The sequence below is a fragment of the Ambystoma mexicanum genome, chromosome 6q (assembly GCF_040938575.1).
Source record: "Ambystoma mexicanum isolate Mex_15411 chromosome 6q, UKY_AmexF1_1, whole genome shotgun sequence".
In the NCBI taxonomy this organism is placed as follows: domain Eukaryota; kingdom Metazoa; phylum Chordata; class Amphibia; order Caudata; family Ambystomatidae; genus Ambystoma; species Ambystoma mexicanum.
Window position 1 is genome coordinate 1,178,263,337 of NC_090937.1, and position 23,956 is coordinate 1,178,287,292.

The 23,956-nt window shown below is 49.0% G+C and overlaps 1 protein-coding gene across 4 annotated transcripts in view; it reads right to left on the reverse strand.

Moving 5' to 3' along the window:
* Positions 1-23,956, reverse strand: part of KLHL5 (kelch like family member 5) — a 1,021,700-nt gene that overhangs the window by 278,506 nt on the left and 719,238 nt on the right. For all 4 annotated transcript variants that reach the window (XM_069631792.1, XM_069631790.1, XM_069631791.1 and 1 more), the window contains one exon: positions 15,245-15,469. In XM_069631792.1, coding sequence (XP_069487893.1) covers positions 15,245-15,469 — 225 coding nt within the window. The remainder of the gene's footprint in view (positions 1-15,244; positions 15,470-23,956) is intronic.

A 23,956-nucleotide genomic window follows, 5' to 3' on the forward strand; every position in this document is an offset into this window, starting at 1 on the left:
CGGGAACCGCGGTCTGGACCAAGACAGGAGGTTGATGCGGTACCGGAGGAAGCATATCTTGGATGACCCCCTGAGTATGGTACCCATTTGAGGCGACCTCATGAGGGTGAGGAACATCTCGAAGAACCTGTCCTTGCATACTGGTGAGGAGCTTACTTGCGTGGCAGCGGGTCCTACGTTGCTGTGCTCTCTCCGCCCCTTGCCTCATGCAGTTAGGGTCTGAGTATCACCCCTGCGCCTATGCTGTTGGGGGTCAACCAGGTAACTGGCATTGACCAATCCCCTCTTGCCGTGCATTCCGATGCCTGCGCGCTGGAATGGGAAGGCCCTGGAAGTGGCGCTATTTTGTCTGGCCAGACGGCCATTTTATCCTGTACTGTGCCACGTGACTGCTGTACTAGAACTAGTCTCCGCCAGTGCGCTCAATTGCAAAGGCTCAGACCTTCCCTGCACCTCAAGTAGGTACCTGGGAGGCGGAGCACCCTCGGCCATGATGCCGGTAATGCTGGTACTGTGTTTAGGTGCCCCCTTGGGATCTAATCCGGTGTCAGAGCAGAACCCTGGGGGAGATCCCTGGTAGTAGAGTTGTGCTGCCCTCAGTGGTGGGACCAGTAGGGTCCCTGGTGCAGAGGAGAACAGGGCACCTACCTTTGGCCTGGTCTTCCTCCTGATGCACTCCTTTAGGTTCTCTGGTAGTGATCTGGAGAACAACTCCCTCCACCTGGCCAATCGGTTCTTCAACAAACACGGGGTGAATGCGTTGCATGCCTCCCAGCCTTCTCAGCCGTGGTCTGGGCCAAGGCAGCTGAGGCAGAGCGCATGTGGATCCGACGTAGGGAAGGAACCTTCGCAGGCCTGCCACCTGCTTAAACCTGCCGCTGTCGACATGCACCGCGGAGGAGCGCGGCACCAGAGGACAGTCTACTTTTAACTCCGAAGAACTGACTACGGGGAAAAAAAGGGAAAACATATCCTGGGGAAGTGAGCCTGGGATTACGAGGCTTGAGGTCTCACGAAGGAGAGCTGGTGAAATCGGTCCGCTCCCGTCGATGTGGAAAAGTGGACTGGGGAGTGGCGCAGGTGGGTGGAGTCAGGTGTGCGGAGTCAGGGGAAGACCATTTTTCTGGTGAAAAAGGTTCAGTTTCCTGTCCCGAGTGACGGACACCCATACAGGATGGAGAAAAGGGGACAGGACGTAGGACAACAGCTCATGACCTGTGTCCTAAAACAACAAGGCCAAATAACTTGGGACACAGGCTAATACCACCCAGTGCGGCCACCAGATCTCAGTGTTATCGCTTAAGTGAAATCTAAATAGAAAAGAAATATTAAAGATTGAATTGCTTGAAGATTAAACATTTGAAGGGAAAGCATAGCGATAATTTGAAGTGAAAACATAGTATATACACCTCTAAACACATAAATCAACAGTACTAGCTTGATATACTGTGGGGCATATTGCAAACCAAAGATTGTACACCTTCTGAAGTTGTTCATTAAAGATCACAACAGGAACATATTTATGTTGTGTTAATGTTATTGGATGCTTGTAAAGTGCAAGCAAAACGCTGAAAATGGCTTTTAGGCACTGTGCATGAAATGTAGATTTAACAAACAGACTAAATCACTCAAAGACCCACTCTTTTAGAGGTTACTGGTGTCCACTGAAACTTTTTCAAACTACAATTATGAGGATAAAATGAAAGCTATCAAACTAGTATTTGCTTACACTGTGTTGATGGGACAATTAACTTTAGTTTGCTTGACATAAAAACTGTAGCTTTATGTATTTTACTTGATTGGATGCCGACACTCACTGACTTGCGGGATAATGCGTCAAAGTTGTAAACTCGCAATGTCAGTCTCACTAAATTGAAGACTTAAACTGATGTAAACATTATTCAGTGCTCCGATTACTGGTGTACTGAAGGACCTATTTAACACCATGGAAAGTTGGCTTACCATACATTGGATATACAAACTTGTGTTTAATTCAAGCTTGAAAGCATAAATTGTGAACCATGATAAACATGATGGTTGCATAAAAGCAGCATACCCAGTTATCAAGAGAGCAGGGACTCTGAAGGTCATGCATTTTATGATGAAAATAAAAAAGTGGCAAAGTGAAGTTTGTCTTTTGTATAATAAAAATGTTTTTATGTTGGTTGCTGGTTCCAGTTTGCATGAAAATGGCTCTAAATGTACTTTGAACAACCAAATCTCTAAAATGATAATCACGAAAACTAAGGTGGGGTTATTTGTGCAGATCAAGTAGGGGCTACCCCTAATTACAGCGGTGGCAGGGGTAATCTATAGTTATCATCAACAAAATGGTCCCCACTGTATTTTATTATTCATAGTTCATGAAGAAAAGAAAAATGGCTTATAGTGGTTGCGTGTATCCACATGGATATCACGCTAGGTAGCACCAAAACAGGAAAGTCCTAAGCATTAGGTTATTTGAAAGTGAGCAAAGTGTGTTTTAAGAACATTCAATATACTGACAAACAGTGCTCAAAAAAGAAAGGGAAACACCTTTGACTACTAGACTATATTAACATGTGGTTTATTCATGCAGTGATTATAGGACAAAACCAGTGTTATGACATAAAAGTAGTACAATTCATAAAAGAGGGTTCAAAAAGAAATGTACAATAAAAATGAAAAAGATCAATTAATTTCTAAAAAATTAATATAGAGAAAGTCCACGGAAAAGGTTATCCATGCCTATGTGGCTATAGTAATGCATACATATCAACATAGATAAACATACAAATAGTGTAAATAGGTCAACGTACAAATAATGCTAAATTAAGTAATAATGAGTTAAATTAGTACCTGGCGAGGGGCAACCAGAATGTAATAAGCATTCTGATTGGCCCTCGCCAGGCATTACCCGTATTACGTATGTGCCTGCATTTGTTCTCGGCGGGGGGCATAGCAGCCCTTTAGCCAATGAGTAGGCTTGAAACGGAGCAATCCCCACTCCAAGCCTCCCCAAGGCTGGAGGCTGCCTTCGTCCCCCGTCGGTGGGCCAATAACCGCTACTCTCGGGCCTGTAACTATAGGCCCAGGGGGCATTACCTGTGGCGGTATTGGCCCGTCGTCTCAGGGTTTATTGCCGCATTAAGCACCAATTAATGACCTAAATCTAAATTGTTGACAACACAATTGGTGGTCTATTTCATCTATCATGATTAATATAGTTCGGTCCTCCAACAATTAGGTTCATAGTTTAGAGGACTAGTATCTATGTATTCATAAATTGCCTTAAGCTAACACAGACTAAGCATCATCCCTGTGGGTATCCACTCAGGTCTGAGTATCCATTCTGGGGTCTGCCTCCGTGGGAGAACTTATCATGACTAGGTTTGTGGGCCCCAGAGGTGTTGAGGGGTTCAGCCTCACGTTTCGGTGGGTGACAAAAAGTTGACAATGAAAAGACCTTCTTCAGTGCATGGAGACACCCTAGGGGGAAGCAGACAGCAAAAAGGAGTTATCTAGTGTGAATGGCACCTGCACGATGCACCCTAATGAGTTGCATCTGCCTATTCTTCAAAAGTTCCCTAGGCATACTCACCCTCTAATAGGTGTATGAGGGAATTCCATGTATCACATCTCCAATGAGTGACAACAGCAAAATCCGAGTCTCACCTTCCCTTTTATTTTAGGTTCTGAGAGAATGGTAGATTAAATGAGGGAGGAGTTCCATTAGAGCTTGCCACCTGGGTTCTCGAGAAAAGTATATCTAGAATAGTAGACCAAGCTGTCTTGCTACAGAGCATCCACATTGGATCTGTGTGATAATAAGTCCTCCTTGTCTTAAAGGAAACAAAAGTACCTTTGTTTGCTGTTTGTCTGTTGCAGAGCCGTTTTGTACGTGGCTGTGACACAATTGGATGGTGCAGGACCTTGACTGCTGGTACAGAGGTAAATCCTACTTAATGTTGCTGAATGCGGAGGACGGGTGGAAACAAACTGGCATTTGTTTGAGAATGTTTTTTGTACGGCTATCTTGTGCTTATAGGTAGCTGGATGCCTGAAACCTTACCTTAATTCAAGGGTCACAGCCGTCTGGTAATGTCCATCTCTTGCTGAGTCTCTAGGGAATGAACACAGTTGTTGTCAAAGCCATCCCCCCCCCCCGCTGAAGGTAGCGTGTGTGCTCCACTTCTTGGCAACAGGAACCTATCAGCACACAGTGCATCAACTGCAAGGGATATCACAACCCTGCTTCTCCCATGTGCTCACCAAGGTACTCAAAGCACTCCTCAAACATGTACGCTACCACATGAGCATGCCATGGACTGCAGCTGAGGTCAATGCCACCAATGTTGCATTCCATGCAATTGCAGGCATGCCCAACGTCATTGGTGCAATAGACTGCACACATGTTGATCTGGTGGTGCTGCATGCTGTGGAGGTGGTGTACTGCAACAGAAAGCAGCATCATTCGCTGAATGTACAGATGGTGTGTGATGCAAGCAAAATAATAACACACTGCTGTGCATGATACCCAGGCTCTACACACGACGCAATGGTCCTGCAGAACTCCACGCTGCTCCACTACATGGATCGACATGCCGGACTACATACATGGCTGTTGGGTGAGTCTGACCACAGGGGCATACGCAGTGTTGATTGGGGGGGAGGGCTGTTGCCAGCCCTGGGAACCTGCCTGCTGGGTGGACCATGTGGGGAAATGTTTGGGGGGCTGTTGCCAGCCCTGAGAACCTGTCTACTGGGTGGGCCATCTGGGGAAATGATTGTGGGGGGGGGCTGTTTCCAGCCCTGGGAACCTGTCTGCTGGGAAGGACATGTGGGGTGTCGGAACATAGCACAGCATTGCATCATCTTGGATCACAAGTGCACACTGCATGTATCAATGCACCGTGAACCCTGCCAAAACCCATAGACACAACCAGGAATTAAATTTTTTCCCCAACAAAACATAAGGCCTACGTACACCCTGTGGGCAACAGGTGATGAGAATTTCCATGTATTGTCATGTCATCAATTGAGTCTGTCTATTATTGTGGGCAACATTGAACAGCCTGTGACAACATCAAATGACCTAAATCATCACAGGTACCCTTACTCTTACTCACATGCAGGTGATGCCGGGTATCCCCTGATGGGCTGGCTGCTGACCCCAATCAGGCAGCTAGTCAACAGACATAATGAGGTCTACAATTGCGCACATGCACGGACTCGCGTGACCATTGAACAGACATTTGGACTGTTGAAGAGCCGGTTCTGCTGCCTTTATCTATGGTCCTGAGAGGGTGGGGAAAATAGAGATGGTTTGTGCAATGCTGCACAACATGTGCATCCGTCTTAACGTCCCCCTTCCCCCTGACATGGACATGATGCCACCGGAGGAGGATGAAGAGGATGATGAGGATGCTGGAATTCCCCAGCAACACCATGCCCATGATGGACAAGCCACACGTCAAGCATTGGTTGCAAAGTACTGCTGATGGAATGTAGGAGACATGGGCGTGGGTCACACTGGGTGCTGCACACAGTGGATTATTAAATTGTCACACACTCAAGAATGAATGTCCAGTCCATTGATCATTTTGCTACACCTGGTGCATTGATGGTTGGTGAACTATGTACAGTATAACATTGTCGCAACATACACATCTACCCCCTATGATTTTCCAAGCTCCCACCGCCCCCACGTCCCCACACACAATGCCCAACACACCCTCCCCAAGTGACCCATATCCAGACAACCCCACCCCACAAACACCACCCCCAAGTCCACTGCCACCTCCACCTTGACACCAACATCCCTCCCCCAAAAACCAGTTCCACCCTTTGACTGGTGTCTGTGGACTATTTGCGGCCCCTTATTGGTGCATGGTGTTGGGGCCCCTGCAACCAAGTCAGTCTCTGTGAGCACCACACAGGGTTCCCCTGCGTGGATGTGCTTGGCTTTGCACTAGCGGATTCCACCAGTGGTGTGATGATATGCCGTTGTTCGGCTATTGCTGTGACAAGCAAATTGATAGACTGCCATTGAGGACATCACCTCGTTTCCCTCACGCACTCGTCGAGCCAGTTGATAGACGGCCTCAGTTGGCCTGCTTAGCATGAGCAAAGTGTTGCGGGTGTGGTCCTGCATCGTCTGCCGGGTCAACTCGGCCTCATTGATGTAGCAGCTTACCAGGGCATGCATGGCCTCCTGGTGCTCCTCCGTTCGGCAGAGGCGGCCCTCAATGTCCCGGATGTGGCAGAGTCCAGGCAGTGGCAAGGGTGTTGGGCTGCAGGGGCCTGATGGACTGAACACAGGCCCCACATCCTGGGGCACATTGCTGTGTTCCTGACCCAGTGTCCTCAACGGTGGCGCGTGCACCTGCATCAGACATTGGGCTTCCTGGGTGGGGCAGATGGATGGGTGTGGATGAGTACTGAAGGTCGGGCATGCTCTGGACATGGGATATTGGCTCTTCAGGCAGGCTCAGGTCTGGCGATACCGGATCCGCATGTCGATGTGCTGGCTTGACAATGGGTGTTTTTGTCTGACATGCCGGGTCGGGCACTGCTGCTGCTGTTGTGTTGCGGGGATGACTGTCTGCTGGTGTCATGGACTTCCTGTGCTGATGCTGGCTCTGGTTCCTGGCTGCTGCTGGTGGATTTGGTGCTCCGTCCACGTGCTGCAGTGGTGTTTGGGGTAGTGGCTAGCTCGCCCTCGCTTCCTGATGAGGTGCCTGTGGAGGACAGTGCAGCAGCCCATTACTGTTGTGTGACAATCCATGTGATCTGCATTTAACTTGTTAGGTTCATTTAATGTACATTGTCATGCTCACAGTGTGGGACGTGACATGGTGCACACATATGTGGGGATGGAGCAGAGCGGGGACATTTTGCAGTGTGGACATGGTTGGGGCTGTGTCTGTTGGCTGGGGTACTGGTGTGTTCTGGCATGGGTGTTGTGTCAATGCGGCCATGGCTCGGGGACAGGTGTAGTCTGGCTGTGATGAGGATGTGGTTGACTCATGTACGTTGCTGCAATGGTGTTGGGTCTGCGGGATGGGACATGGTGGGGGTGGCATGTGGGTGTCTGGTGGCAATGATGCATGCGTCTTGGCCTGAGATCACTTGGACAATGTATTGGCATGGCGCAGAGGGCAAGTTGTGGGCAGTGAAGTATGTCTGCGCATGCTGATGGGAGTTGTGTGTACAGTGGAGGGGACATGTGGTGTGTATCTGTAGGGTTTGTTGCCAATCTACCTTGCAGGGGCATATTTCAGTGCTATGGTTTAGTTGGTGTGTGGCAGGGCGGCAGGTATCTGGTGGCACTGACTTGTCATTTGAAAAGCACCATTGACAATGGGGCCACATTTCTGGTATTTGCTATTTAAGTCATGGTCACTCACCGGTATCTCCAGATGATGATGCTCCATGCTCTGCATCTCCGACCCCTCGATGCTTTCCATGTTGATGACTGAGGCGCATCTTTCGTCCCATGGCTGCAATTTAATGGGTGAATATGCACCGCCTCCTGTGGCCTGCCCCTGGCTGCGCTCGGCTGCAAGGAGGTTCCGGAAGTGGAGACGCAACACATCCCACCTTTTGCGGCAGTCCTTTACGGTCCTGGGTGTTGTGCCCACCACAGATCACTACATCAGCGTTCTCAACCAGAGTGTCTGCAAGCATGGTCAGCTCGGGCTCACTGAAGCTGGGTTTTCTGCATCGAACGGTCCCACGTGTCCCTGACATGTTCTTCTATGCAGCTGGGCACTTTGCAGCTCTGTATCACTCCTGTCGGTCGAGGATTGCAATGGATTGTGTTTTTCAGGTTAGCAGTCACGAGGGTGGGGAAGGTTTGTCCACTGGCCCACATTTTGCAACAACTGCCGTGTTTGAGGCACTGTCTAATTGCCTGGGAAGAAAGGGCAGCTCGCTTGGGACCCCACCTAGTCTTCAAGATGGTGGCCCTGCATTGCTAAGGTCTGGCCACAGCAGGTACGAGGAGACAGGTTGCTTATCGAAGCAGCTTGCATGGAGTAGCAGCTTGACAGAGGAACTGAGAACTTCAGAGCAGAGCATGTCTATAGCTCTGTCCTGCCTGACTGGCACATGGCATTGAAAATCTGCCGTGCAGGCACTATGAGCCTGAGATAGAGGGCTCCAAGATCCGCCGGTAGATTCACCGAGGTGGTGAACCTGACAAGAAAGATGGCTGTTCGGGATTGGAGTGTGCAGGGGCAGAGTGTGCAGGGGGCGGCTCTGAGCTCTGGCCCTCCTCTTGCTGCACAGGGTGTCTGCCCAGTCTTCCTGGTTAAGTGGGAAGACCTAAATACTTGTCTTGGATGTTTTCTGTGTGGAGATCAATGGTAGTGCCATTGCGACTCCACCAGGCACACAGGACTGTTTTCGAGGTTATGTGGTGGCCAATACAGGTTGCACTGGTGTAACATTTAGTGCTGCAGTTCAGTACTGCAATGAACCATGGACGATACATAAAAGTTATTTGGGCCCAGGGGCAACATCCTACTCCATCAATTTTTGAAAAAACGATTGCACGGTTTTACCCCCAACCCAAAACATTAAAGGAATGGTGTGCTCAGAAATATTATTGGCAAAAAAGGTGGGCAATAATAAAAAAAAATATCAATTTTTTTTTAAAGTCCCTATGTAAAATATTGAGCAAATGAAGCTCAAACTTTAAAAGGGGAAGCACTAGGAGGCATCGATTTTGTGAAATGGATGCCACCCGTGCTTGCCTTTGTGGCACTAATGAAGCAAAAGCCAGCCAGTTGTAGTAAACAAAAGCTACCACTGGGTGGCTTTGGCTTCACTGGTGCTGGAGGACGGAGACCAGAGACTGCAAGCAGGAAAGCTTCAGCTGCATCTCGATTAGTGCTAATTTCTTTTTTTTTTAAATAAGCACTGGCTGTGTGTTTTTTTTCTAGGTTTTCCGGGCTGGAGGAGCCCGGAAAACTCATAAATAAAACCACAGCTTTTAAAACGTTGTATTTATGTTTGCGGTAGCTTCAGCTTGGAGTCCCTGGGCTCCAAGCTGAAGCTACCGCAAACATAAATACAACGTTGTTGTATTTAAAAACACTGCAGGTTTCTTTCTATGTTTCTCACGCTCCTCCGAGCAGGAGGAGCCTGAGAAACTTAGAAAGAAAAACCGCAGTGTTTTTGAAACACAACCGCATTGTGTTTCTGCCTGCCGTGGCTATCACTTTGGGTCTCCGTGGCTCCCCCGGGCAGAAACACAATGTAGGTGTTTTGAAATGCTGCAGTGTTTCTACCCACAGCAGCTTTCACTTTGGGGCTCTCGGGATCCCCGGGGGGAGCCCGCGAGCCCCAAAGTGAAAGCCGCTGCAGGCAGAACCACAACGTAGGTGTTTTGAAATGCCACAGTGCTTCTCACTGCGGCAGCTTTCGCGTGCAGTCTCATGGGCTCCGCCAACCCTGAGGGAGTCCAGGAGACTCCACGCAAAAGATGCCGCTGTCAGATTAACAACGTTGTTGTATTTATGATTTCCGTGGTTTTCCAACCACAGCAATCACAAATACAACGTTCTATTTTTAATTGACGCACCTCAGCTTTTTGCCTTCATTTTACGTTTTCTGTGCTTCCTTGGGCTTGGGGAGCACAGAAAACGTAAAATGAAAGTGAAGGCAGCCTCCTCAGCTCTGCTCTGGCTGCAGTAAGCAAACGCTCCCAGTAGGGGGCAAGCAAGGGCAGAGCTGAGGAGGCTGCCTGAAATCACAAAATGGATGCTCCCATGTAAACACTTTGAGCCTTGTTTGCTCAAAGTGTTTACATAGGAACTTCCATTCAAAATATGTCTAAATTATGTTTTAGACTATTGGCAATCATTTTAGCAATTCATATTTCTGAGCGCACCATTCCTTTAAAGTTACTCACTTCAGTGATTAGAGAACTCATAGTCCGCAGTCCCCTTTCCTCCATCCTTGTGGGGCGTCCCCCAACATGGGGACGGTACCGAAACATTTGGCAGTGAAAAATTGAGCTTCCCCTTTAAATTTAGTACAGCGTGCCAAGGCCTCCGGTGCCTCACCTCAGTCCCCTTTTGACACACTGGACGCTTAGATACCTGGCTATACTGAATTTATTAGTACTTGGCAACAAGCGGGGGAATGTGGGTGGGATGTATGATGGAAAGGGAACTATGGACTATGAGTACTCCAGTCACTACAAAGAGTACATTTAATTACTTATGCGCCCCGTCCCCTTTCTTCCATCCTTGTGGGTGATTTCACTGAACAAGACCATAGGGTGGAGCTGTGACAACCTGCCTCATATCTAGGACAAAGCAAAACGGTTCTTCAGAACCACCTGACTGAATTCTGCATCGCGCATGGAGCTGGTATCCAGGGAATAGTGCTTGAAGAAAGCCGAGTGGCCCAAGTAGCTGCCCTGCTGATGACACCCCAGGAAGCATGTCGCTGAAACGCAATTGCTGTGGCCTTAGCCCTTACCACATGGGCATGAATCCCCTCCGGGATCTGCTTGCCCATGGCTGTACATGCCTCTGAAATGGCCTAAACATCCAATAGGCGATAGATGCCTTTGACGCCTTAGACACCTGAGAGCCGGGGGTGGAGCCCCCAAATGTGACAATTAATGCCTCAGACTTCCTGAAGGATTTCGTCCGAGAGAGGTAAAACCTAAGGACCCTCTTGAGGTCCAAGGAATGTAGTGCCCTCTCTGCCTCGGGTTCGGGAAGAACACCGGCAGGCAGATCTCTTTATTCAGATGAAATGGAGAGACCACCTTGGGCAGGAAGCTTGGGTGAGTGTGCAAGAGGACCTTGGAATTGTGAAACGTGGTGAAGGGCTCACGAAGACAGCGCTTGCAGCTCGCTGACCCTGCGTGCAGAGGTCACCAGAGCGTGCTAGAACCTGGTCCATTTGCTCTTTTACTGGGACCGAGTAGAAGGCCTCCTGGCCTGTTGAATGATGTCCCAGTTGTCATGTCATCCAAAAATTGAGAATGCCACAGCCTCAGCAGGTCAGGAACCAGGCCGCTAGCACTAGCCTGGCTGGGTCTGGATGTTCCATTGCCCCGCCCTGCTGCGTCAGGAGGTCCCTGCTGGGGATCGGAAGATGAACGGGCCCCTGGGAGCACAACTGCAGCAGATCCAGAAACCAGGCTCTCGAAGGCCAGTATGGGGCGATCAGGATGAGGTTGCAGCTCACTGATGCCGGGAACTTGCGGATGGTCCCACTTGTCGGTGTTGCAACCCAAGCGGCAAAGCCGGTCCGCTTCTGCATTGCTGTCCCCCGGGAGGTGGACTGGTGAAATCCAATTCCTAGATCAATACCGCCTCCATGCAAAGGAGGGGAGAACGGGTGCCACCCTGCTTGTTCAGGTAAAACACTGTAGTAGAATTGTCCGCCTGACTAGAACAGACCTGTCCCTGATGAGGGGCAGAAATGCCTTGAGGGCCAGGTCCACTGCCCTGAGCTCGAGCACATTGATATACAGGTGGCCTTCTGCCCTGGACCATGGACCATGCGCCATGCATTGGGTAGCCCTCCAGAATAGCCCCCATCCCGAAAGGGAGGAGTCAGTCGTCACCACCAGGGTAGGCTCCGGTCGGGTGAAGGGGGCGCCCACTGCCATGTTGCCATTCATCAACCACCAGTGAAGATCAGGCACGAGGTACAGGGTATTGGGATCCTGTCTGACTGAGACCAGATCTCCTGATCTCAACCGGCCGACATGTGGAGCTGTAGGCGCCTTATCTTGACCTGGGTGCACTGAACAGTGAGCATGCAGGAGGCCATCAGCCCCAGAATGTGCTGGAACCACCATGCCGAGGCGGTCGAGTTGGCCAAAAAATGCCCAGTTGCCTTGCTAAGGGAGAGGAGCCTTTCGAGTTGACGAATGAAAGAGGTCCAAGCCCTCAAAGGGCAGATCTAGGATCAGCTCTTGCACGTCAGATGCAAACTTAGTGGCATGCATCCATGCTGTCCTTCTCATCTCGACACCTAGACACAGCCCTCTGCTGGCTTTATCGATGTGGGAGACCATAGACTCTATGAGACTCTATGAGGTCCATCCGCTAGACTTGCATTGAATGAGGCTTGCCTCTCCAAAGGGAGGTTGGGCAGAAACTTCCCGAGCTCCCGCCATAGCTTCTGGTTAGCTGCACCCAAGTGGGGGTCAGCGTTGGCTTGCCGCAGATGAAGTCCTAATATGGCATAACAGTGTTTGCTCAAAGACTGGAGGACCTTGTCCTCCCTTGGAAAGACAACAGGTGGTGGCTCCCGTGGAAGAAGTCGACGAAGACGATGGCTGCTGCCACCACTGAAGAATGCAGCTGCAGGTGGGAGGCCAGGAAAATTGGCTCCTTGTACGTCAGCCTGAACCTGCTGTTTAACTTCTTGTTCATCTGAGCATTGGCCTTCTCCCAGACCTTTCCCGCCACCTGGAGGACATCCTTCTGTAGAGGGATGCCAGACTGGATCGTGGTGCGCTTGCCTAAAAATCTCTGCTAGCACTCGTGATTCCTGGGTGGCTTCCTCAGGCAGAGGGACCCCCAAGAACTCTGCCAGGCGGTCATGAAAGGCCGCAATGGATGCTGATGGTTCATCGTCCTGTGCGTCATTGTCGTCATCATCCCTCCTCCCCCTTTTTTTTACAGACCGAGGCGAGTCCGTTTATGGGACACAGGTGCTGACGGGGCCCCCCCACCCGGATCCGGAGCTGAAGAAAGGGGCAACGGCTTTTGCGGGGGAGTCGTTGGGGGTACAGGAGGAGTTGGAGGGGCCTGAACAACCAGTAGGGCCGGGACAAGCACTGGAGCCAGTAGCGCTGGAGGAACAGACAAAGGACATATAGGAGGAGGCACCAACGGCGGGATCATCTCCTTCACTTTATCCTTCAGGAGCCCCGTCATCTGAGGGGAACGCATGAAGAGGAGAAAGCGCTCGAAGAAGCGGTCCACGCAAGCTGCCGGATCCCTAGGGGCCTGGCCCTCCGAGGCACTAGGTCTCTGCTCCTGGTCAAAGTGCTGAGGTGCCTGAGGCGTGTAGCTGTAAGGCTGAGATGGGTAGATGTACCCCTGAGGAGACCAGAGGCATGTACCATACAATCAGCTTTCGCTTCCAGAGGGAAGGGGACTGGGATATTAGTGCAAAGACCATTCGATGCGCGAGAGAACGGGCGAGCCCTTAAATGTATCCAAAATGGCCAACAGCCTGGCAGGCTCCGCCACGTGCCTCTCGGCCATTTTGAAGCCTTGCGCCATTCCCTTGACGGGTGGGCGCAAAGGCCCTGAGCCACAAGAGGCCTCGACATGGGTGGATACAGCTTGGGTCTTGCAACTGAAGCAGAAGCTTCGACCTCAGAGATTACTCTGGTAGGCGATGAGCCCTCGGCTGGCTGGCTGGTAGTCGTTATGACCTGACTCACAAACTCAGAGGGAGCTCTGGTAGGCTGGGCGCCCTCGGCACCTGTGCCAGTAGTCATGCTGTATAATCGTGCCAAGGACTCACTCTTGGAGGTGGCACTCGACGATCCCTTGCCCCTTGGGGTCGAAGAAGAGGACGAACCTGATTACCCTTCCGAGGACAGCCCGGTAGGGCCCCTGAGCACCTCGGCCTGGGAGCCGATAGCCTGGACAGCCTCAGGCCGGCCCTGGGAGCGACTGGAAGAGCCCCTGGCCCCTCGGCTTGGGAGCGGTAGCCTTAGAGGCCTATGGCCTGCCAGAACCTGAATCCAAGGAACCCCTGCCTGTGGGAATCAGCGGGAAGGAGTTGCTGCGCTGAGGAGCCGTGATGAGCAGAGGGCCTACCTTGTCTTGACGAGTGGTCCAGGAGCTGAAGTCCTTAAGGTGCGCCGGAGGACGACTATGGAGTATCTTCCTCCACAGCGACAACCGATCTTACATTGCTGAGACTGAGAGCGCTGCAAGCCGCACACACTTCACAGCTGTAGTTGGGCCACAGAAACTCAAGACAGAGTGCATGAGAGTCTGAGGCTGGGAACAAGCGGTAGAACGAAGCACATCTCATAAAATCTCCTGCAGCAGACATGTGCCAGGAGAGGCAAAGCACCAAAGGGAGGTTAAAGAAGATTGAAAAATAACAAAGGGGAGCAAGCAGAAAGTTAAACAAGTCTCTACGCTGGCAGCCAGGTCAGCACTGTTCATGCAGAAAAGGGGACTGAGGTGAGGTGCTGGAGAATAGGGCGTTCCCACGCCCGAGGCCACTCCCCCATGCGCTGTACTAAATTTAATGGGGAAGCTCAATTTTTTGCTGCCAAAGATTCCGGTCCCGTCCCCATGTTGGGGGACGCCCCACAAGGGTGGAGGAAAGGGGACATGACGTACGAGTAAGAACATTTACGGCGCTTTGTGTCCGAGTTGTTTCTTATTTGGTGCAAATCAGTCCAGCGGTTTTCTTGCTACTGTGTACTAAGGAAGCACCTTTTTCTCTCTAGAAAAATTAAAGGGAGTAGGCCGAAAACAGCACGTCTTTGTTTTCTTAATAACTTTTGAACCGTTTACCAAATTTTCCCCAGAATTAGCAACAGAATTTTGGGAAAAACATAATGCTAATTGGTTTTTATTCTGACTATAGTGTGGGGACTTCCAGGGTTGCCCAAGCATGCTTTTGAGCGCCACATACATCCATCACTACATTGCGTACTAAGTTACAATTCTCTGCCTTGGAAACACAACTCAATTATCACAGCACATATCATCCTCTTCTCTTCTGCAGAAGTATGGGCCACCTAACAGGACTGACATGCACCTATGCTATTGCAAATCATTCTTCCCCCGCTGAATCCATCCCTCTGCTTGCAGCATCTACTTCCCGCTTTCCCATACTCTTTTCTTCCACCTGCTCATGTCGTTTCCTCCTGCAGACTAAGATCTGGATATCCCTGGCTGGTGCAAAGTATGCCTCCACATGGACAAGTCTAGGTGCTCTAATACCAATGTAATGGTGGTGATTTGGCACAATATAAAAGTCACTGAAAATAACATAATATAACTTGTGATGTATGGCAGGTAGAGAGATATCTCTAGCAATTACGAGAATTCTGTCATAATATACTACAACTGCAAACTAGAACAAGTTAATTTAAGCAAAGTGGTACTGAAAATCAAGCGTTGTTTATTGCTATAGTCAAATTTCTACACACCATGGGAACCACAACACTCACCAACCTTTAAATCAACATTGCTCTGTTTATGCTAAGCACAGCATTCTGTGAACCCATAGCAAGTGTACTTACCAAGGCCGTGCCGGTGCGTTGACATTGGTGGCATCACACTCCATGTTTTTGTTTTGGGATTGTAGCATTCAACGGTATTTAAAGTCTTTAGGCCATCTCTTCCCCCAACGACATACAGTTTATCTTCTAGAACTGCAACTCCAAATTGTAGTCTTCTCCCATTCAGATTTGCTACTGGAGTCCACATGTTCGTACGGAGATCATACTTTTCAATGCTTGTAGCGCCTTAAAAGAAATAGTAAATAGTTTCTCTTATACATTTTGAACAATATAAATATAGACATATTTTAAGAGATATACTATATTTGTCATTATGTTATGGGTTGTAAGCTAAATAAACTGTAAAAGAAATGGTCAGTACAGCCATCATTTGTCTCCATCTTTCACTGACATCTTGCCTCTAACCCCTGAGAACTGACCTTGACAGACTTTCCATTGCAGAAACGACCAGGCTGCTAATGCACAGGAGTGGATTGAATAAGAAAAATCCATGCTCCACTAACATCAAATAAGAATCAAAACAACGACAGTCAAACATAATCACAGAGAGGAGAACTGCTGCTGGGACATGCTGTGGGACATGCTAAGGTTCAAACAGACTTTCCAGGTATTATTTCCTTCTCAACTGCATTGCGATACTCGGACCAACATTTAGATTTCCTTACTATTCTATTCTAGAGGCTGATAAACAGACAAATGTTTTTTTTAATAGTTTTTCCTCAGACCCCAGGAAGACTCCGATACTCAGCATCAGAGTGCTAGGAAAGGGCATATTAAAACACATGGAGCAGCATAACTGGAAGCACTGTAATGATAGGAGGAGGTGTTCTATGGGGCTGGAGGAAGAGCTGAAGGGAGAGGAATGGGATGCTAGGAGGCGGGCATGGAGAAGGTGTGCCTCCCATTTTGCTCTCCGATGTGGCTAGCATTTGTGTTCAAGAGTTATGAACAAATCTTTTATAAATCGTGATCTGATCCTGCAGTAGGCGAGACCCAGTCTTTGAATGATCACAACAATCGCTTATGCTTGGAGGTCATGGATTAATGTGAGTCATTATTGACCAGCCTTACATAATCGTTTTACATCATTTCTGGAGGCACAATGTATTTCTTTTTGTGAGTCCATGTCTAGAGAAATACCGTAACCTAGCAGGAGAATGGGAAAGTAAGGTGATCATCTACCTGGTGCACTTATCCTAAGGTATGTGCAAACAACAGATACAAAACGAATACAAGTTAAATAACAAATCATGTTGTCTTTATAGTCTTTATATATGTATATGGGTAAATCAATGTTCTTCCAGAATGAGACATCAAGCGTTATGTGGTTCTATAATGGTCACAAAGTAAAGAAAATGTGATGTTCATAATATTTATTTGTTTAACATTATGGCCTGTGCATCCTTGAACGCAGTTTAAAAATAACCACAATTTCCACAAATCGCCAATTTATATACATCAGAGCTATGAATGCTTCTGGTTTAGAAGAAGGGGGATTAGATATAAGGGCTATGGGAAGAATCATGGCACCATAAGGTGCAATTAGCTGTCAGCAGATGCTGGCCGGGGGCTGGCACCACAGCCCCCACCACACAGAATGACCCAAGGGACTGCCCCTGGGTCCTTTATAATGGCTGCTGCAGCCAAAGACAAATCAGTTTGTGGACCCTCACGGGGGACCCTCACGGGGACCCAAACCAAAGAGTACTCTGTTCACTCAGAGGCTCGCTGTTCACTCAGCGTCCTCCACCCTTCTTCTGCTTTACTCTGAAAACAAAGTCCACTGCAACCGCAGAGTCTTTGCTAACTTTCCTTGAGCATTGTACTGTTCGAAAAATAAGCTGTCCCTGGACACGTCAAAATTGACGAACAAAGAGTCTCAGAGGAACTCAGGGCACACAAGTGGGCAGCCGTGGGTACGGCTTACGAGCGGAAGAAATCAAAGCGTCCCCGACACAGGCAGCGCTTTTCTGTTTCACCTTATCAAGTAAATGAGCTCCTGCGTTGGGCTGCGAGGCAAAGAGAAAAGCTTCAGGCCAGTGCGTTTTAAATAAACATCACTTTGGCAGCCGACCAAAACAAAGAGCGAGTGACAGAAAAGCAACCTGCGTTTCAGTTTCCAGCACTCGTAAAATGTGTACTTGGGGATTTAAGGATTCGTAAAAGGCACCTTAAAGCTAATCTTAAATATCCATCAGCATTATGTTAACATGCAGTGTCAAACCAATTTTGAAAAAATACATGCATAAATTGAAATTACCTATTTTTTGTTCGAGCGCCCTTCATGCAAGGCGGCCGAAGTAAAATGCACGCATGGAAACGACCTGCTTGTTTTTTAGTGTTTCTCTCGTCCTGCTCTTAAGCGCAATTATATTATATTAGCATGCCCTGAGCAAACTCTCCCACATAAAAAGCATACCTCAGCGCACGTGCAAAGCAGGCAATCAGAGGCTGAGAACATTTTTAAGGAAATAAATTAACATTTTTTGACTTTGTCGACATTTTAAAATTACTGTGCTGTAAGTTAATGAGCATGCAAAAGCACAGTCAACACAATATAAACAAACATCTGCGCAAAGAACATAGAGGCAAGCTGTACAAGAAGCATTGACAAAATACATCGCACGTGCGAGGCAAATGAAAGGTCTCTTAAACATCCAGAGGGCTGCCTCACAAAAGCATTAAGCTCTGCAGCTGCCGAACCCCCTCCGGCTTTTCCAGCTACGAGGAACGAAAGTAGCACTTGTTTAGTTAAAGTCAATGTAGCCGGTCAAGTGGCACAGCGAGTAGAGCGTGTAGGGGAGGAATGGCCACGAGGCCCTCCTCACCTACAGCTCCCTCCCCAGGTGAGGACCATGGCTCGGTGGGAGCACCCTCATGCCACCCGGGCCCAGGTGGAGGGGGGTTCACCCGCCGACGACATTGCCCACACGCACCCTGTCTTTGCATTTACCGAAACTTAAGTTAGGCCTAGACGCCATCGTGCACAGCAAACATGGTGTGAGTTCAGCACACTGTAACGAGGCCCCCACCTTTGGAGGGCCTTTCATGCATCTCTGCCGCCTCAGCAGCCCTGGCAGATCCGCTGCGAGCGCGTTCCCATGAGAAAGTCGGAGATGAGCTAAACCCGAGATGCCAACACGGCAACATTATATTAGTAACAATGTGATATTGCACCCCGTATGACCCGGACCGCAAGGCCGGGGCAACGGGGAAAAAAGCTGAAGCATCACTATCTGAAGAAGGTAGAAAATAGTTCAAGTATTGGTATTAATGAACTACCTCTGTTTAAAATGTGAACGAACCATAAAAATGTAACGTTATATGATATCCCTCCAGGTCTGGACTAATGCTGCTATAACCACGGAGAAAGATGTTGACCAAACGTGTAACCTCTATTTGTAAAAGTGTTTTTCAATAGTATGTAGAAACTTGAACTCATATATGTTTTGAATCACCCAAAGCGGCGAGCATCAATCTCTGTAGGCCATAACCTAGATATCCCTCGTATAACGTCTAATGTACATACAATACGCACACAATGTAGTGAACATAATGTTAGGTAATGAAAAGGTACTGGAACCGACTGTATTAAAGAAATGTGTAACGAAAATGAAATATATATATATATATATGTGTGTCTGAATAACGTTAAAATAAGGCAGAACAGTATAAAACTTCTGCATTCACTGATCAGCAACGCACGAGGAAAATACCTTTGTGAGTATATGCAAGGTCATTCCCTCTCCCACCCCACCAAGCCTGCCAGATAAAAAAGCTAAGACTTGTGCTGCGCTCCCTCACCTCCCCCAACCAAGCTGGCGTTACTTCAGAGAGTCAGAGGCCCCGGCGCCGCAACCAAGGCCACAGCCCGCCACCTGTGTTATTTACAGCACGGTAATAAACCCACGGATGAACCCACTGATCTACCAGCACCCTCTCATAAATCCCCACGAACCCCCCCAAGAATCCTGACCCCGTGTAAGGACGACCCCCATCATTGGGACAAGACACAGAGACCCATCTATATAATAACTTCTAACGCAGCAGACAGACATGTATCACTCGGCCCAGGTCCCAGAGCCCCGTCCCGTGACCTAAAATACCGGTCAATAAGACACAGGTAAATCTCACCCCAACCAACAACCACCAGACCTCTCACGAGGTGCATTCCTCATGTGTTGTGTTTATTTTATAAGATAAGCTGGTGAAGCGATTTATTAATGAACGTAAATGTCATTTTCTGAATAACTGTAGTGTGCATGGCCTAGGGCAAATGAGACAGGAAAGGTATTCGTTATTGTCACAGGCTGCCCCAGCACATCAACACCGCATGGATGACCTCAAGCCGGCCTGCCAGGCCCAACCCAACCCACGAGGCTGACCAGTGACGTCGTCCCGCCAAGACCAACCCCGCGCCAGCAACACCTATAGTTAGTCGACACCACCCAATCCCAATTGACTTGTGCCCCCTATAGTGTTTAGGTGTTGATGACGTTTTTTGTATTAGAAATACGCCTGTCTTTGCTATTGTCAGGCAGAGCGCTCTCGTAGGTTGCAGAGTTCTTTGCATGCCTTATCCTTGGATAAACTCCCACTTACGCTCACCCGCACTCTGTCTTGGTCTTATTCCCACTACGGGAGAGTCCCTTATTGTCTCTCATTGCGGGGAGGATCGTGCTGAATTGGGGGCGCTTCCTTTCAGTGGTGACCCCGATAGCGTGATATCTCCAAACTATTTTTCCTAACTCCTTCTTAAACGACCCCCTTGTGGCACGAGAATCTCCGGTCGAGAAGGGATACGCACGGTGAGCCGTCTCCGGGAGGCCGCCCGCCAACGGCGACCGGCACAATAAGAAGTGCGCACTCAATGAGAAAGGGTACGGGATCCCGATTGGAAAAAAATCCCCTTTGAGTGCCGCTCGCCGGAGCCAGGGGCTGACCGTTGAGTTACCGGTGACGCCGCCTGGACGGACCCAGTTTCGGAGAGTATCGGTTCAAGACGGGCACGTGAGTACCGAGTGCGAGTGATCGTCAAGGGGAAAAGAAAGGGAATTGGGAATAACAGAACGGGGACAGGTAGAGGAGAAGAATATCGGGGGTCTACTACAGACGGGTCTTGAAATTTTCTTTATTCTTTCTTTTGCATATGGCCATTAGGAGTAAGAAATAAGTGACGTGGTAGAAGTGACGGAAACCTAGCTCCGAGAGGGGGTGGAAGGCGGCGCCGCATAGTGCTATCTAGACTAGTACTGGGAATATATGAAGAAGTGAGAAATAAGTTATTGGTGTCTAGCAAAAGGAGACACCGGGAATATTTTTTAGTGATTGTGCTCTCTCTCTCTATTTCTTCTTTTTCCATTTCCACGGGGTAGGGGGCGAAAATGAGAAGGGTATAAAGAAGTTAGAACATCTTAAAAAGCGGGGACTCAGTAGTGGCACGTACAGACGTGAACACAGTAACCTTAGCAGGAAAACAGGGACAGCTGGTTAGGGAGGAAAGGGAGGAGAAAGACAAAGAGTGTGAGTGGAAAGCATTGTGAAGGGTGCGCGCACCGTACGAGTGTGAGAGACGAACGGGTGGCCGCGAGGTGGTGTCAGAGAGTGTGGCCATAACCAGTACTTGATCAATTACAAGTGAGATCACATAAGAGTGCCTGGGAATGGGAAGGAGATGAGATATGGTGAGTGAGAAGAGATTTGTGCAGTGAATAACGGTGGGTGATAATTTTAAGAGGTCCGCTCTTGTCTGTGCCATAAAGGAATACATACGCATATTTACAGCTAATAAAAGGTAACGAAAGCGAACGTGGTAGCGCTAGCGATTTAAAGGATGGGGGCTGAAACTCCCTTGTCACACATTTGCAAGAGCTTGCCGGGATATGCTGAACGCATAAATAAATATCATGATCAATGGTTAACAGAATTGAAAGGGGAGGGGTTGCCCCAGATTTGGCCAGAAGGAGGGTCTTTTGACAAAAGCGTTCTTGATATGGTATGTACATGTATTCGCCTTAAGTATAAGGGAAAACAATGGCAGAACAGGAAGGAGATATTAGATCTTTGGAGATTGTTTGAGGAAGTACCCCCACCCAAAGCTCCAGCTCCAAATATTGATTTACCCTCCACCACAGACAATCCACTAATGATCCCGCGAGAGGAAAAGGAACAGTTAAGTACAGAACAGCCTGCGGAAGTGGTTATGTTGTACCCAATATTACCTAAACCAGCCCCTGCAGCAGGATATAGCGACCCGATTTATGTGCCTCCCCCTTCAACCAGCACGCCACAAAGACCAACTGCACCCCCACCATACGAAAACACCAGAGAGCGCACCCAGGGAGGCACACAGAGAGTGGACATAGAGAAGTTAACGAGTGACTTAGAGTCGAGGCTTACAGTGGCACGAGATGAGCTCTCAAGAATAAAAGACATATGTGAACGCACAGCGTGCGCCCCCACACAATCTGGACGCACGTCTAGAGCGTCGAGCGAAAGTAGACAAATTGAGGAAGGATGGAAAAAGGGGGAAATACTGTTCAGAATTGAGGAAGAACCGACCAGGATAATAGAAGTAGGGACAGCAGAAGGAAGCATTGGTGATGTCTCGCGAGAGAGAGGGATCAGAGAGGATTTGTTATGTGATGTCAGAGGAGGGGGGGATGAGAGTGATAGATTGAGCATGGCAGTAGGAGGAGAAGGCGAGGAGCTAGATGGGGCATGTTCACTGGGGACTATAGAGGATGAATGGATAGGACGACTAAGAAATAGGGTGGGGAAGATGGCGTCATTAGAGTCAGCAGTGACTAAGGAAAAGGAAGCTGCAACGGCAAAAGGGAAATTACAACTACCATTACTCCACAGGGGAGGTGGGAGGCCGAACTATATACCGTGGGCTCAGATGGACAAGGCTAACTTAATGAAATTACTACCACAGCTGTCAGGAGGGGCAAGCAAGTGGATATATGCATTTGAGAAACATACCGCGGGTATACCGCTGGCAGTAGGCGATGTGAAAAGCCTACTAGTGTCCGCAGTAGGGGATCAGGCAGACAGAGTGTGGGCTAAAGCGGGTTTTCCAGCTGTAACTTTGGAGTGTGATCGCCATGATGGGGCTTCTTTTAACACCGTGCGAGCAAGGGTGTGGGACGCACTACGGGAAACCTTCCCAGATACCCCTGATCTGCAGTCAGTAATGCAATGTACCATGAATGATGGGGAGGACGCTATGGATTACATTCTCCGGGTGCAGGAGATGTGGAGAGCGGAAACGGGTACGCCCTGGCACCAATCCACGTCTCTATTTTACTTCATCATTAAAAGAGGGCTCCCAAAGGAAGTGCAAAAGGCACTAGATAAAATAGCAGGTGTTGAGGCAAAAGGCTGGCCGGAGATCCAAAGCATAATAGTACACCATTGTAAACGGATCAAAGAAAGAGAGAGGGAAGTAGCACAGAAAAGGTTGGCGGACGAGGCGAAGTTGGTGCAATCAAAATTGGTGAAGGTCGCAGCAGCGGTAGCGGGACTCCCACTCATACGGGAGGGAGAGGAAGGAGAGGAGGGGCAAATAGCAATACAAGGAAGAATAGCAGCGAATTGGGCAGGACAAGGGCAACGACAGTGGACAGAGCAGGAGCAGAACGGAGGTCCAACGTGGCAAGAGTGGGCCCCAAGAGGAGGAAGAGGTGGGTACAGGGGGCGAAGAGGAGGACAAGGGTATGGAGGAATGGGAGGAAATGGGTGGCAGGGTCCCAGAGGTCCACAGGGGAGCTGTTGGAATTGTGGGAGATGGGGGCATTACTCAAGGGAATGTAGGAGCAGACAAAACAACGGTTTCCAAGAGATAGAACAGTACGGACACCCCCATCCAGGAAGCCCCTACGGCCTCCCCATGGGACAATACCAGCAACCAGACAATGTAGTACAAAGGAGTAACGCACAACTACACGGACATCAATACCGAACACAAACCAGCCCACAGAATAATGACAATGTGCACTACACGCCTGGTAATACTTTCGCCACAGGAGCTAATGGGGCACCAGCCCCCGCACCTTACAGTGGAGTGTCAGTAGTTTCGGGGAATATTTTCGATCAAGGGGGGGCAATGAGACACCCCGCATAGGACAGCCCACAGAGAGCACTTGCGTGTCCAGTACTGTCTACGACCCACAATGCATCAGAGGAACCATTGATAGGAGCGCAGATAGGAGACAAGCAATTCATATTCATGGTGGATTCGGGAGCGGAGAAATCATGCATTAGAGAGGGCCGGTTCCCGTTATCTAATAGAACGTTAGAGACGCAGGGGTTCTCTGGGGCTGTAATTGAAGTTCCTTACACAGAGGTATTGGATGTGACAGTGGGGGGTAAAACAGTGAAAGCACCCTTACTGTACTATGAAAACTCTCCCATCAACTTACTGGGGAGAGATCTCTTGAGCAAACTAAACATGACCATATCATTCACAGGGAGCGGCATCGTATGTTCAACGCCAGGCATATGCCCCCTCCGTATATTAGCAGTAATACACGGCCACACAATAATAAAAGAGATCAGAGGGGTACCAAGAAATGAGGAGATGTTTGTTGAAGGCATGAGAACATTGGCTCTCATAGTACCAGAACTAAAAAGGGTGGAGTGGAGAATACCAGCAGAATTCCTTTTTCGTCCCATAGCAAGCCCTGACACTGCTCTTGGGGAAGTACTATC